Here is a 15226-nt window from a genome sequence, read left to right on the forward strand (position 1 = left end):
CAGGCCTATAGTATTGTATAATTTTTTTTTTTAGTGGGCCATTTATCATCTTTTTAATTACTTATGGCTATGCTTTGTTTTCCGCAGGAAGCATAGACAGGGAATGCCTAGGAGTTCGCCTGTTTTTATGGGCAGTAAAAAGAAAGATGGTTTAATGGTGCCAATAACACAACTACCTGTCCACCGGTCAGGCGCCTTAGCATAGGCTCTGTGTCTACATATCCAGTATAACCTGGTAGGGTCAGGCTAGTCCTGGTGGAATTCTGGGTGGGCCTAGACAGTCTGCAACCTTGGAAATTTACTGAGTAGATCTCTTTCTGTGTAACTGGAACTCCACCATGTAACTGTTTTTTGCGGTATCATTTTACAGTTTTTGCTTTAGACAACTAAGTTATCTTACGGAATGAGTGAATTCTTTTCCTGTTTTTTGTTTTTGTTTTTGTTTTTTTTTAGCTATGCAATAATTGAGACTTTTAGAACTTAGAAATGATCAGGGTGATTCTTTTGGGCCGAGAATCCATCAGGAACTGGGTCTGTAGAAACTAATTCTGGGGCTTCTTATGGCCATTGATCTCTTATTACAGTTTTTCTACAAACATAACATGAAGTGACATTTAGAGACTGGGCTACATGCTCAGCTAATTGCAAAAAACAAATTTTTAGTCTTTCCTGGAATCTTAGGTACTGGCACATTTAGTTCATCATAGAAAGTCTGAAATACTGGTTCTGGAGAGCGTCTTTGAACCTCCTTTCTTATTAGGTTGTTTATGCTAGGGTCTAGTCTTTTTCTATCAATGCCTAATGATACATATTGTTTTTTTAATTTTATTTTGGGTCTGAGGGGTTTGTGATGACTAATTCTAAAGGGTTACAGTTCTCACTCGTGCAGGAGGGGCTGACTTTTCTTTTTTGAAGCCTAACAGGATCTTTTTAATCTTCTTTTCAAGTAGCCTAAATGACACAAGACCAGTATTGACACATTTTACATAAATATGATTCTTGACAGACATACTTTTTTTTTTGCTGTGTAATTTTTTTTCCCTCATCTAGAGAACTGCATCTTATTCTATGCTGCTTACTATCAATAGCAACACAAGCGTCAAATTTTAAGGTTACATTTTTGGGGACCTCTCTTTCTTCTGTTCTAGCTATTACTTTACTTGTGTCACCTAGAAAAGGACTAGTCCTTAATCTTACTTTAAAGACTGTGATCATGGGGGGTTCAGAGGGGTCATAGCACACATTGGGCAGGTCACTTCCTGGATTACATACTTTGTGCTGAGTGTTATTGTACAAACAGGTTCTTTTTGGAGTTCCTAGGCATTTATAATAACTATAAAATAATAGGACTGTAGCAATCTTTTGTCTCACTTCAGTGATTTGATGTATATACTGGGAACAGTTCTCAGTCTGAGGAAGGTCAGTTGAAGTCTTTACTGTACAAGTCTAAATTTTAAGGAAAATGAGTCCTGCGATGAGTTTCTTCATGCTTTGGCCATGTGTGGACCAGTCAGCTTCTGGGTGTGACTGGAGCAGGGCTTGTCGTCTTTTTCAGAGTCACTTTGCAGGGGTGGGCGAAGCTGCTCCTATCCACGTGTAGCTCCTAGTCTACTGATGTTTAAGGGTGGTCTTGGAGGTTGGGCCTACTAGAGTAAACTGAGTCTAACACCTCTACACATTTTATGTTAAACTGGGCTCTCTGATACCAGGAGTAAGGTGGCGGGGTTAGGGTGTTGCAAACTTCAATGGTTATGTGGGGATTTTGACAGAGCAAGCTTTGGTATCTAGTTAGTCTAGCATTCATTAGCTAATGGTGTCCTTTGGTATTTATTAAAATCACCACAGCATGGCAGGACTTTATGTTTAGGTTTTGCCTAAGAGTTAGCTTATCTGCTTCTTGTGCTAACAGGGCCATTGCTACCAGGGCGCTTGGACATGGGGGCCAGCCTTTGGAAACCTCGTCTAGTTGTTTCAAGAGATAGGCCACTGGCCTTGGCCGGGGCCTTACAGTCTGGGTTAAAACTTCAACTGCCATTTTTTCTCTTTCTGACATATAGAGTGTAAAGAGTTTTGTCAGGTCAGGTAGCCTCAGGGCTGGGGCCAACATGAGTTTTTCTTTTTAACTCATGAAAAGCTCGTTGCTGTTGGTTGTAATAGATGTAGTTTATCTAATCTACATTTTTATTGACTGTCATCTACTAAAATATTGACTTAAATCCTGTAACTATTTGATTTCAAGCTTTAAATTGATCTGGTGTTCCTTGTGGGGCTCCAATTGCATCTAAATAGATGTGAGAGTTGAAAGACCTATAAGGGGCTTCTCTGGCTTTACGATGTCTTATTTTTTGTTTTTCCTCTGGTTGATGAAATGCCAGGGTGAAAGGGATAGCCAAATGGACTAAAGCACAAGTGCCACTCTAGTTATTCAGCAGAGTGCCCGGTAAAGGTCCACCACAATACCACCACACATCTGCTTGGGGATGAACAACGGCTGACTGATTGATAAGCTCTTGAAAATTCTTAAGCTTACTGCATCCATTCAGGTCTCCAAGGAATGCTAAGTCTCCTCCTTGCTGTGAGAGACACAAAGTGAACTTAGTGTTGGGAGACAGAAGCTGGATGGACCTCAGGTGCTGACCTGCAGGGACTTTGGGATACAGCAGAGAGAGCTTGGCATGATTTATTACTCCAGGCTGTAGAATCTCGGAAAAGAGCTACCACGCAGCCTACGCCTGGTCGACTGGAGGACCACCTTAGTGGAAGGGGGACAGGCCTCTGGCCTGCCATGTACACAATCATAACAATTGCTTTTGTTTAATGTGCAGATGGAATATTTGATCCATTTCAACCAGGCATTTGCATTCTTGGTATGCAGTCTTAATTGCCAAAGTTTGTTTTAAGTCTTTAACTTCTATGATCCTTTAGTAAAATGAATGTTTCCTTTAGCACCTATTTTTGTTAGTTTTTAGACTAAAGAAAGCTAAATACTATTTTATATTTAATAATGTTTCTTATATGATTTTTATACTAGATAAGTTAAATTTTACTTTTATATTAGTGTGTTATTAATGTTAAACTCAATTTTAATAAAACCTTGTAGACATATTTATCTAATTTTTTATGTTTGACCATAAGGTAAGATTTTATAGACTTTTTTTTAACTTTTTATAATTTTTGTTAAAGAGCGGGTTGATGCTTTAAGAAAAACCTGTCGCATTTTTACTTTAATGTCCAGTTCACAGAAAAACTGGGTGATATCTTTTTAACTTTAGCTAATATGTTTACACACAGAATTTTCTTTACAATTAACGTTTTAAAACTTGCTTAAATTTTTAAAACAATAATTTTTTTAACTTTTTAATGTAGGTAAAAATCCACATTTTTATGTCCTTTTATAATTTTTTTACTAAAGGTATATTTTACTTTTCTTATACACCTTGCACATAAACTGTTTCTTTAATGGTACTCAGGAGGCCTTATTACTTTTAAATTATACAACATTTTTTGCATAAATTTTTTATAACATTTATTCTTTCACGACTTTTGCAGACAATTTTTCAACATGTCTTAACTTTTTGACTTATTATATTTTTTTCTTTAAACAACTAGTTAATTTATTTCAGGACAAGAATTTACTATATAACACTCATTTTACATAAATTTTGCCTCCCCGCCCTTTTTTTTTTTAAAGCAAACTTTCTTTATGTCTTTGGACTAGACTGTCTAAGGCCACAAGATTAGAAGTTACTATAATACATGTTACGCTGTTAACTTTTAGCAAACTTCACTTTTGTTGAAAACCTTGTAAGTTGGGATTTCAATTATCCTTTGCTATTAATAAGACCTTGTTTAGTCTGAATTAACTTAGAATTGGTATAGATGGCCTCTTTTTCTCTCTGCTGGTCTTTCCTTGCCTCTTCCAGCCACTTAAGCTGCTGTTCTCTTAACTGCTGTTGGGGGGAAGGGGATCTAAAACTAGCTGTAACTGTCTATGTACGGAACTGGCCTGGGTGCCTTGGCTTACAGGTTACCTTGTGCCGTACTTTTGAAACAAGGGACCTGTCCAGGCTTCCTTCTGATGGCCAACCTACCTCTAATGCTGGCCAGTCTATTTCACACAAAGTTCTAAGTTTTCCTGGTGTCACAGTAACACCATAATCTCCTTTAAATTCTTTCTTGAAATTTTTTAACATAGTTCCTAGTAGGGTGGGCTTACTTACACCGGACCTGTTTTTGTTTTTGTTTTTTTTCCTGAGACAAAATACCATGCGCACACCACACACACTCACCACAAGACAAAGAACGGGTATGGAGGGCACACACACACTTTTACCATTTATAGTAAACCAAAATCACGAAATTCAAAATCCGAGTTCCAAAAGATTCAAGACAAGTCAAAACCAAAACCAAAGTATCTAGCAATTCAAGTCAAGTCAAAACCAGAACAACAGTGCCAATGCAGGCACACCGTGGGTGATCAGGCCACTCTTCCACTCAGATGGAGTGGAGCAAGTTCCAAAGACTAGTCTTACCAAGTTTCAGATGTCTGGACTCCAAGTGCCAGTTCCTTCCCAGTGTTCAGCCACTGTGTTAATCCTCCACGGGGGCCTGCTACGCGCTGCTCTGGCAAGGTGTTCCACTGGGGCAATTTCCTACCCGGGAGTGCTCTTTGGATCCTGTCACTCAGGCTGGCCGGAGTCCCCCGCAGGATGCTCCACAGGGCAGGCCTAAGCTGCCTAAGGGGCTGCCTCGGCTGTCCGTCAGTTACCTCGTTTCCCCATCAGGGAACCAAGAAATGTAGCAGGATGAGCCACAGACAAAACTTCTCAGACACCGAGTTGTAGAAGGAAGGGCTTTATTCAGCTGGGAGCATCGGCAAGCTACTGCCTTAAAATCCGAGCTCCCCAAATGCACAATTTCTGTCCCTTTTAAGGGCTCACAGCACTAAAGATTTCACATGAAAGGGTCGTGATTGATTTGAGCAAGCAGGGGGTACGTGACGGGGCTGCATGCACTGGTGGTCAGAGTGAAACAGAACAGGGCAGGGAGTTTCAGTGTTCTTCTATACAATGTCTCGAATCTATGAATAACATCGGTTTCTAAGTTATGAGTTGATTTTTAACTACTGGGTTTAGGCCAGGCAGGCCTAGGCCTGGTTTCGGGCCTGGCGCCAGGCTGCCTGTCTTTGGTTTTACTTCCTTGTTTTTCTCTTAAAACAGGTACTGAGTATAAAACAATATAAAGCAATATGAGAGGGTCTCTCTCTTCCCTCAGAGCTGTTATCCTCCCAGTTCCCTTGTGCCCACATTACTCAAGTTTTTTTTATGCTCTGTTGATGGAAAAATGAAAGTGCAAGTAGTGTTTTCATTTTCTAGGAATCCTCACTATGGGAAATATTTGTATCTTAAAAGGAAATTAAATGTAGTTAACCCATACAGCCCAGAAATTATTGTAAAATTTGAAAATTTCCAGGTTGTGTCCTCTATCCATATCCTGTGCATTCATAAGCTAAGTAAGTATGCCAATTTCGCATCAGTTTCCAAAAAAAAGATTTTTTCCTAAATTATCAGGATATTTCTCAGAAAATAATTGACATAAATCTGATGATTAGAAAAATTGTATCTTTGCCCTTTGGTTTCAAAACTGTTCTCTATCTCTCCATGCATGATTAAAGCATGGTTTCTGAAGGTTAGGAATAAAGCTACGGTCATGCATATCACATTTCTTTTATTTTTCAATCACTGTTTTGAACAGGACAAGAGAATGATTCAACGAAGAATGAAATAAAAATTGAAACAGAATCGCAGAGCTCATATATGGAAACAGAAGGTACTGAAACCAAAATATATTGTTATCAGAGAATGAGATGAAACTGTGAACCATGACTTCTATATATACCTGTGTGTGTGCGTGGTATGTGTGTGTGTTTTAGGCAATGATTACTGGAGGATAGCAATAGTGTTCAACTTGGTGTACCTATTGAAACTTGAAGGGGGAAAAAAGAACTCTAACTTTTCTATACCATAGTCACAGTATTCTCTCAATGATTCCAACTAAAACAACCCTGAGTGTCCATCTGTCTCATTCTATTTAGAACTTTCATCAAACCAAGAAGATGCCGTGATTGTGGAGCAACCAGAAGTGATTCCATTAACAGATGACCAAGAAGAAAAAGAAGGTGAAAAAGGTAGGACTGCTCTTAAATTAACCCATCAAGAATGGAGAGTTTCTCTGGATTCCTGCCTAGAATTCAACCATCAAAGTTATTCTCATGCAATTACAGTTTGTAAAGGGAGAAAACGAACATTTCCTTAACCCCAAATCTCCATTTGAAAGTAGAATAAAATCTAGAAGTAGCAAAAGAAAATACTCGGAAGACTTATAGCAATTACATATAGCATAAAGATGTTTTTGTTATTCATTTAGATTCAATTTAAATTTTTAAAATTACAGTATTGAGAAAGCCTATAGGAAATCAAAACTATGGACTAGAGGGATAAAGTTCATACAAAATCTGAAATGGCTTTAAAGCAAATAGACTGGCCTTTTTGTATTGATTTCATCTGTCTTCCTTAGTATAGTAGTGATGAAAGAAACAATTTATATAAAATATGCATGTTATATGAACCTAAATTGCAATCTTGCTTGCTAATATTGGGATGCAATCATATTGAATACTGTTTTTTAAAAAAAGTGAGCATTATAATGATTTCTGAAAACTCAAGAGGAATGAACACTCCTTAAATATTAAAGCAGCATTTGGGGCAAAAAGCCAATGTATTGGAGTGAAGATAGAAATATTTTTAAAAATGTGTTTAAAAAAACTATTCTGATTAATTTAGTGTTAATTGAAGAACTTAAAGAATTCAATTTTTAAATATAAACAATCTCTTAAAAGAAGCTAATAAAATAATTTTTGTTACAGTATATCATAAATCATACTGCTCTTAAATAAATATGTATTTTCAAAGCAGTTGCAGAGTAATAACTTGACAGGCCTTGTTTATAGAACACGGTGATCAATTTTGTTTCCAAATTAAAACTCAGACATGATCTCAATTGTAAAATCAGGTCAATAGCAACTACAGCTTCCAAATTATGAACTCTTCTTGGCAGGGGCATTGACAGTTTAATTGCTAAACCATGTTAGAGATTTTGACACTTTTAAAATGTTGACTGCATTTACAGTACAATATTCTTCCATGTCTATGCCTCTAATAAGCTTTTCTCTATTGCAAATCCTAGTTCAGACTCATGACTCCACATTCCTGTCAAGTCAAATAAAGAGTATATTCAAAGTTATTTCATGTCTAATATTGATAACTGAGAAATGATACAACCCTTACTCAGAATCAGATGTATGGTATTGCTCTCTTCAATTGTAGTTTAAAAATGTAAAATAGACAATGCTGTGCATGTTAGCTTAATTTCTCTATAGCAGAAATTGTTTGCTCTGTTTATTGCATTTCAAGAAATGCAAATGGTAAAGAGGAAAATCAAACAGCTGTACGTTTTCCTCTTTTGACTTGACCTATAAGAAAAAAGCTGGCATTCGGCACATTGACATGTTTCCCTTCTCCCAGAGCCTTCCCAAGCATTGAACACTACTCTGATGACTGAAGAATTAAATACCCACCTTTCCTCTCTTCCTTGTAAATATGCCAATCTTTTTCTGATAATGGTGGAATAGCATGTGGGAAAAAAGCAAGGTGAAATTCTGCTACTTGCTTTTAGCAACTATGAGGTTGAATTTCTTTATTAAAATTTGACTTTTCACTGTAAGATGACTAATGCTGGTAGTCTTGAATTAACCACATTTTCTCTTCCCATCTTTATTATAGATATTTCACTTGGTCCTGCCTTGAATATTTCTGGTGTTTAAATTTGAAATAATTTTAAATGCATCACATTTGTCATCTTATACTTTGCAGCCAAGTGAAAAGTACTCATAGGAAAAGGAGGCAATGTAGATTCATGGTGCTCTGGAGTAGCTCTGCTCCACCATTGACAAGCTGGGTGACTTTGGACAAGTTACTTAACCTATCTGCTTCAGGTTCTTCATCTGTAAGATGATGATGGCAAAAGTACCTGTCACATATATTTATGGTGAAAATTTAATAAGTAAAATGTGCAAAGCAATTAAAACAATGCATGACACATAGAATGCACTCCATAAGTATTTAGTATTTATCATAATTTGATAAATTGATGACAAAGTCAAGAAAATCCACATGTGATTTCCCCAAGTCCATTTATCATCCTTCTTCACTATTTTGAATCTGTAGAAAGTCACATATTTTACATTATCTTTCAACAACAACAACTGGTTCTATCCATTTGGTTGGGAGCACCATCTCAGGCCAGCAGTTTTGATATGCTCTAAACTCTTTACATTGCTGCGTATTTTATTCTAAAGAGATAAAACAACTAATAGAAGGAAGCCAGGTGGAAGGCATTTCTCTCCATTCATAAACACTTTCTTGTTTGTCAGTATCTCAATCTTCCATTGAGAAATAAATACAACCATAACTTCTATTTTTTAAAAAAGAAACCATTGAGCTGTTGATAGATCCACAAAAGAAAAGTAGTAAATAAATTCAAAGTAGGAATTTTTTTTACTTTCTTTTTATTTAGTTATTAAAAAGTCTTGTTTGAAAACATTTTGAGGCTATAGCTCCAGATTTTGTATTCACAAAATAGTGTCTTAATGGAAAGTTGTACGTATGTATTAAGAATTATCTGTAAACAAAACAAATGAGTATTTTATTACATTTGTAAAGATATTCTTTATAGCTTTAGAAGTATTCGTTCTCTTTTATTTTAAGACTCCTTTTCAGGAGGCAGAAAGTGATTCCTTTAAAAAAAAAAATCCAGACCAGGAAAAATATATAACCTTTTTCTCTCTTTTTGTAGCATTTTATAAGATTAGAAAATGTAGATAATCTTCAGGATACATCTTCTATGGCTCCCAGGTGTATGGGCACAGATGTTGCAACATTAAGTTTTGAAGTTAGTTCTACTAAAATATGGATTTTGAAAAGAAGGAAAAATATTCAGCAGAAGTTCATGCTGATAAAATTACACAATAGCACAGTGGACATGTCCCTGGGAGACCTGAAATACAAAAATTTCAACAGGCAGGAAGTGAGGTTTCACATATGGCAGCTTTTCTGATATAGCCACGTTGCCTCTTCCTAAATGAGCCCAGTTTTATGATTTCCCAGCAGGACCTGCAACACATATGAAATCCAGTCAAATAACGTCATTTAGGTTAATAACCAAATAGGAAAGTAATATTATAGAAGATCTCCTCTGAAAAGGATCTCATGTTTTAGTATAAAATATAAAGTCAGCATTAAAACATCTTTCTTACATTTTTTATTTGGGCAAATTTAGAAATATTTGACATAAAATCTTAACTGTATCAACATCGAGTTATTTCACAAAATTTTCATATATGTTTTATTATGATATATATTGGATATTTTTTTCTCTAAGTGTTAAACAGAATGAATACATTTGGTCCCAATAATTTTTCATATCAGTTAATAAGTGTAGTGTGGAATAGTAATCCTTTGTCTGTTTACCTAAGATTGAGCAAAATGTTGACAGAGACTTAAAGTATATTATGGTTTAATGTTTTCTTAGAAAAAGATGCATATGGGCAGGTGTGCAAGTAAAGAGTTAAGTGCAAGCCAGTGACAAGTGTAAAGTATCATGCCCTTAGGTTCATGTTTTGAACCAAGCATGGTCTGACCAGCATGACCTTGAGACATAGTGTACAGACAGCCATGGCTTCTACCCCTGCCTGCGTGATTCCTGGCAATCCTTAAACTTCGAAGAATCCCAGTCTCTAGGGTAATAATGAGGCGCATGAACTCAAAATTGCAATTATAAGGTTCTCCAGTTTTATAAATTTTCTTAGAAGGCCAACTCTGAAGAACCACATTCTTGGTGAAACAGGAGCGATGGCATGGGAGCCAATGGTCAGCCATGCTGAAAGCTGAAATCATAGGTTTTCCTCAGTTTTAGTTATTGTACCCTATTGATAAAAATATAGAGGTGCCCTAGGCCAGGCAAAAAAATCAGCCAAATATATTAGGACTTACCAATGATTGGACAGCTAATTATTCCCTAAAGATACTTTAAAGGGGGAGGGGAATGCCTTTTAGCTCAAGGTGGGTTTACACAGAAACTCTGCTCAGAACCAAGCTGGATTTCCATCACCATCTTTCTTAGTCCATGTGGGAAACATCTTTTTTTGCAACTCCTCTGGCTATGATTTCATCTTTTAGTGAACACATAGCAAGTGAGGGACTTTCTCTTCTGCTTCTACCAATCAAATCCATTAGAGGTTTATCTCATCTACAAAGCACCCCTGTATAGCCCTTGGTGTTTTCCATTTCTCACAGGATTCTTACATCACTGGCAGAGCCCTTTCTTCTCTCCTTGAAAAGCAGACCTCGCACTAGCAGTGTTGCCATACACAGAATACCTGTGTATTACACAATAGCACAGTGGACATGTCCCTGGGAATAGAATACCTAACACTTGGGCCATCATATACAGACTGTGTTCTTGGCTATAAAGAATCATTGCTCAGGCATATTTTTGATTCATGCAAAATACTATATACACTTGCATGTTGAATAACAAACTTACTGGAACATTCTACTTCCAGAAAGTCTTTGTATCTTTTTTCAAATGAAGTCAAGTTTAGTAATACTATATTATTCATATTAGCAGCACCATTATTTAGTTTTCTAGGGCAGCTTTACCATTTGTTTTCTTCTTTTTTAATAATATTTTGAATCTGAAATTCAACAACCAAAATTATGTTGTAGGATATCAGTTAAATTAAAAATGCTGGTCTCTGTTTGGGTTTTATGAATATTTTAGTATCTAATGAAATTCCTCATATTGGTTAAGTACCTTGAACATAAAAATTATAAAGTTTTAAGCTAAATTGTTTAGGTTTTCTACATGTCTCTATGTATGCAATGTAAACATATAGAACCAGTTCATTCAAATTATGCTGCATAACTGACCTATAATTTTAAAGTTAAAAAACATAGAAGAATAAAAGGTATATTCACTGCACTTTGTCTTGCACTTTGATTTCTTGCTACAATAATGATGTTGGTGTGGATAGCATATATGCATGTGTACATGCGTAAAGTTAGATTATACGTGTATAAAGTTCACATGTATCTACCCAGTAAGAAAGTTATGTAGGCCTCTTGAGTTTGTTCAAATCCTCTAGCTTGCTGCAATCATCTTGTCTTTAAAGATTTAGAAAAAACTTGCCCTGAACCTCTATTTTTCATGTTAGGAGAAATCTATCATCCCTTCCAATATCTCTGAGAATTCTTTGGTGTCAGGTTTATTTCTTCTCATCTCAGGCTCCAAGCTCCTGTCTCTGGTTCTCACTTCAGCCTTTGCCTTTCCTTTTTATCGTAAGCTGTCTCTAGTTCTCACTATGGCTCCCACTCAGACACCACCACCACCTCTCATCCCTTCACTCCGTGCAGTACCACAAACTCAAGGATGTGTGTAGGGTTAAGTGAATGTTAGGGTCAATACTTGTAATTAACTTGTGCTTGCCCATCTGGGGAATTCTAAGAGACCATCTCTTCTAAGTCTCCAGCATCCAGCTACATCCTGCATCACCCTTTGTCTTTGATTTCTTGCACTTCCTAACACTCCAGTTTCATTTACAGTTTATGTTTGTATCATGCCTATGTCCTTCTGGTCTTGCCCTGAGGTGTATGATTCTACAACCATGTGGCTTATCAAACCACGTGGTTTATCAAAATAATTTGCAGAAACAAAAGATGACTCACATAAGTGGAATTCTGTCTTTAAATATTGAACTTTTTACTCCTCTCTGCCAAATTAGAGTTCTACAACTCTCTGCGCATAAAGTACCTGAATTTTTTTCATGACTAATAAAAAGATTAACGTGTACTTTCATCTAAACATAATATGGTTTTACATATATTATCCTGAAATACTTCAGAAAATTAACCTTCTCTAAAGATAGTGAGTATAATTATTAACATTTGTTCCTTATATTTAACTTCCTTCCAAAGACATTATATAATGCTAAATTGAAATTTTCAGAAAGATAAAATTATGACTGTCATACAACTATAAAATCAATACAAGTAAAATATTTTATTTAAATGATTAACTAGTAAGGGAATCATTAAGATGTTAAAACTGGTTCAAAAGAGAATTTGAAGAGTGTGTGTGTGTGTGTGTGTGTAAAATCCATCTATCATCTATACAGTGACATTTTAGTCAACAACAGACCATATATGTCCCGGTGGTCCCATAAGATTATGATGCTACATTTTTACTGTACCTTTTCTATGTTTAGATATGTTTTGACATACAAATACTTACCATTGTATTATAATTATCTACAGTCTTCAGCACAGTAACATGCTGTATAGGTTTATAACCTAAGAGCAATAGACTATACCATATAACCTTGGTATGTAGTAGGCTATACCATCGAGGTTTGTGTAAGTACACTCTATGATGTTTGCATCATGAAATCACCTAGCAACATATTTCTCAGAATGTATCTTCACCTTAAGCAATGCATCACTGTATATTGATTAGGAATTATGGCTATATGGATATACACATGGATCCATAATACACACACATTCAGAAACACTGAATATATCCATACAATCACACACAATTCAGGAGCACTGAAAATTTCCAAACTGGCTAATATCATACAGGACAATACAACATATCCTTTCTTTCTATCAGACAAAATTCGTTTTCACTGATATGAACAAGTCTCATTTTCATTACTACAAGTTTTCTACATGTTACCTTCTACCTGTACAGATGTGTAAAATACTCTAGTGAATAGAAAGCTGGTCAAAGGAATACACCCTCATAGAACCAGATAATCCCACAGAGTCTGGAGGGTGACACCCAACCTTCCACCCCAGTGACACCCAGGGATCTCTTTTATCCATTGTCAAGTCTTAGACAATTTTTCTTGACAGTATACTGAAGGCAAAACTGCCCTTTTTTTAACCTGTTTACCACCTCACTTATTTGTTATTGTTCACTATTTGATACATTTGATAGACAGTGATAAAATACTAGGGTAGTATCAGAGTAGGGCAGTAGCTTCCAATTTCATCTGAGGTTTTAGTTTACTTGCTATTGTTTTATGGCAAGTACTGCTATTCTACATTTAATATAGTTGTACACACACTGTCGATGAAGTTGTACTTCTAAGATGCCTCAGTTGTAAGATGTACCATTATTTTACATATTATTAATAAATTTTCTAAAATCTTGCTTATTAAAGTAAGACACAATAATTTTGTATCATTTAGGATTTTTATTTTATATGTTTAAAAAAACTCTTCGAACAAGATGTAGAACGTTTTCATATATCACTCTTGAGAATACATAAAAAGAAAATGTTAGGCTAAAGGAATTAGTTATGATACTGCTAAAACTTCATCAGGTTCAGGGTCCTACTTCTAAATCACTTTCAGTCAAAGTCATCAATATCTGTTTTTATTACACAACATTGTCCTCTGCCAGTATCTTTGATGGTTCAGAACTTAAGAGAATTCATAAAGAATTTAAAACTCATTGGTTTGTAAGTCTCTTAAGACTTAAGTCTGTCTTGCTATCATATAGAGAGTTAGCCTATTTTTTCTTTTTTGCTTCTACTTAGAGGCAGTTAAAACACTCCTGATTCACCAACTCCCTCCATATTTATTATTTTTCAGAGATTTTCACCCAAGTCATTGAAACTCATTCTGCAAGTTTGAGTACTTTTGGTTTTGATGCTAATGCATATATGGGTATGATAAATTGTATCATCGTGTCCTGACCAACAAAAATTTTGTAACAATTCACTGTTTCAAAGATGTTAAGATGTGAAAGCAGTGTACTTTATATTAGGAAATATAGTATTATTTATTTCACAATGAAAACTACTACACTGAGACTAGAAAATGGAAACTTGATTACAAGTGATATAATTGAGTATATTTGATATACTCAATTGATATATAATTGAGTTATTTTTTTCTACTAACTCTAATGACTAGCAGTGGGATCCTTACTAGCACATCAGTGCACCCTACTGCACATTGTATAACTAAGAAAGTCATAAATGGTTTTATTCATACATTCCACAAATGCTTTTAATGCACATGTAATATGTGCCAGAAATTATATAGACACTATCACTGAAACTGAGGAAAACAGACAAAGCCACTGCTGGGCTCATCCCAAGCATAGAGCTCAGGATGTAAGTCTTTTTTTTTTTTTAACTTTTTGTTTTATTGTTATTATTTTTTTTGGAGATGGAGTCTCGCTCTGTCACCCAGGCTGGAGTGCAGTGGCGCGATCTGGGCTCACTGCAAGCTCCGCCTCCCAGGTTCACGCCATTCTCCTGCCTCAGCCTCCTGAGTAGCTGGGACTACAGGCGCCCGCCACCGTGCCCAGCTAAATTTTTTGTATTTTTAGTAGAGACGGGGTTTCACCGTGTTAGCCAGGATGGTCTCGATCTCCTGACCTCATGATCTGCCTGCCTCGGCCTCCCAAAGTGCTGGGATTACAGGCATGAGCCACCATGCCAGGCCTTTTTTTTTTTTTTTTTTTTTTAACTTTTTAAGATTCCTCATATAAATGAGATGACACAGTGTTTGTCTGTGTCTTATTTCACTCAGCATAATGCCCTCAAGTTTCATCCATGTTGTCACAAATGGCAGGATTTCCTTCTTTTTATGGCTGAGTAATATTCCATTATACATATATATTCCATTGTATACATATTATGTATACAAATGTGAGGTGTGTGTGTGTGTGTGTGTGTGTGTATGTGTGTGTCACATTTTTCTCTATTTATTTATGCATCTATGGGCACTTAGGTTGTTTCTGTGTCCTGGATATTATGAATAATGCTGCAATGAACACGAGAGTGCAGACATCAAGCTACTGATTTCTCTTCCTTCAGATATGTAGCCGGAAGTGGGATGGCTGGATCATTTGGTAATTCTATTTTTAATTTTTTGTGGAACCTCATACTATTTTCCATAATGCTGTACTAATTTACATTTCCATTAACAGTGTAAAAGGTTCCCTTTTTTCCACACCCTCACCAACACTTGTTAGTTCTTTCTTGCCTTTTTAATGAAACTCTCCCTAACAAGTGTAAGGTCATATCTCA

The 15226-nt window shown here is 36.0% G+C and overlaps 1 protein-coding gene across 5 annotated transcripts in view; it reads left to right on the top strand.

Annotated features, from left to right (window-relative positions):
* Nucleotides 1–15226, top strand: part of MACROD2 (mono-ADP ribosylhydrolase 2) — a 2087937-nt gene that overhangs the window by 2015910 nt on the left and 56801 nt on the right. For all 5 annotated transcript variants that reach the window (XM_055373553.2, XM_019017390.4, XM_031004864.3 and 2 more), the window contains 2 exons: nucleotides 5755–5829; nucleotides 6095–6187. In XM_055373553.2, the coding sequence (XP_055229528.2) occupies nucleotides 5755–5829; nucleotides 6095–6187 (168 nt within the window). The remainder of the gene's footprint in view (nucleotides 1–5754; nucleotides 5830–6094; nucleotides 6188–15226) is intronic.

Source organism: Gorilla gorilla, chromosome 21, assembly GCF_029281585.2.
Source record: "Gorilla gorilla gorilla isolate KB3781 chromosome 21, NHGRI_mGorGor1-v2.1_pri, whole genome shotgun sequence".
Lineage (NCBI taxonomy): Eukaryota > Metazoa > Chordata > Mammalia > Primates > Hominidae > Gorilla > Gorilla gorilla.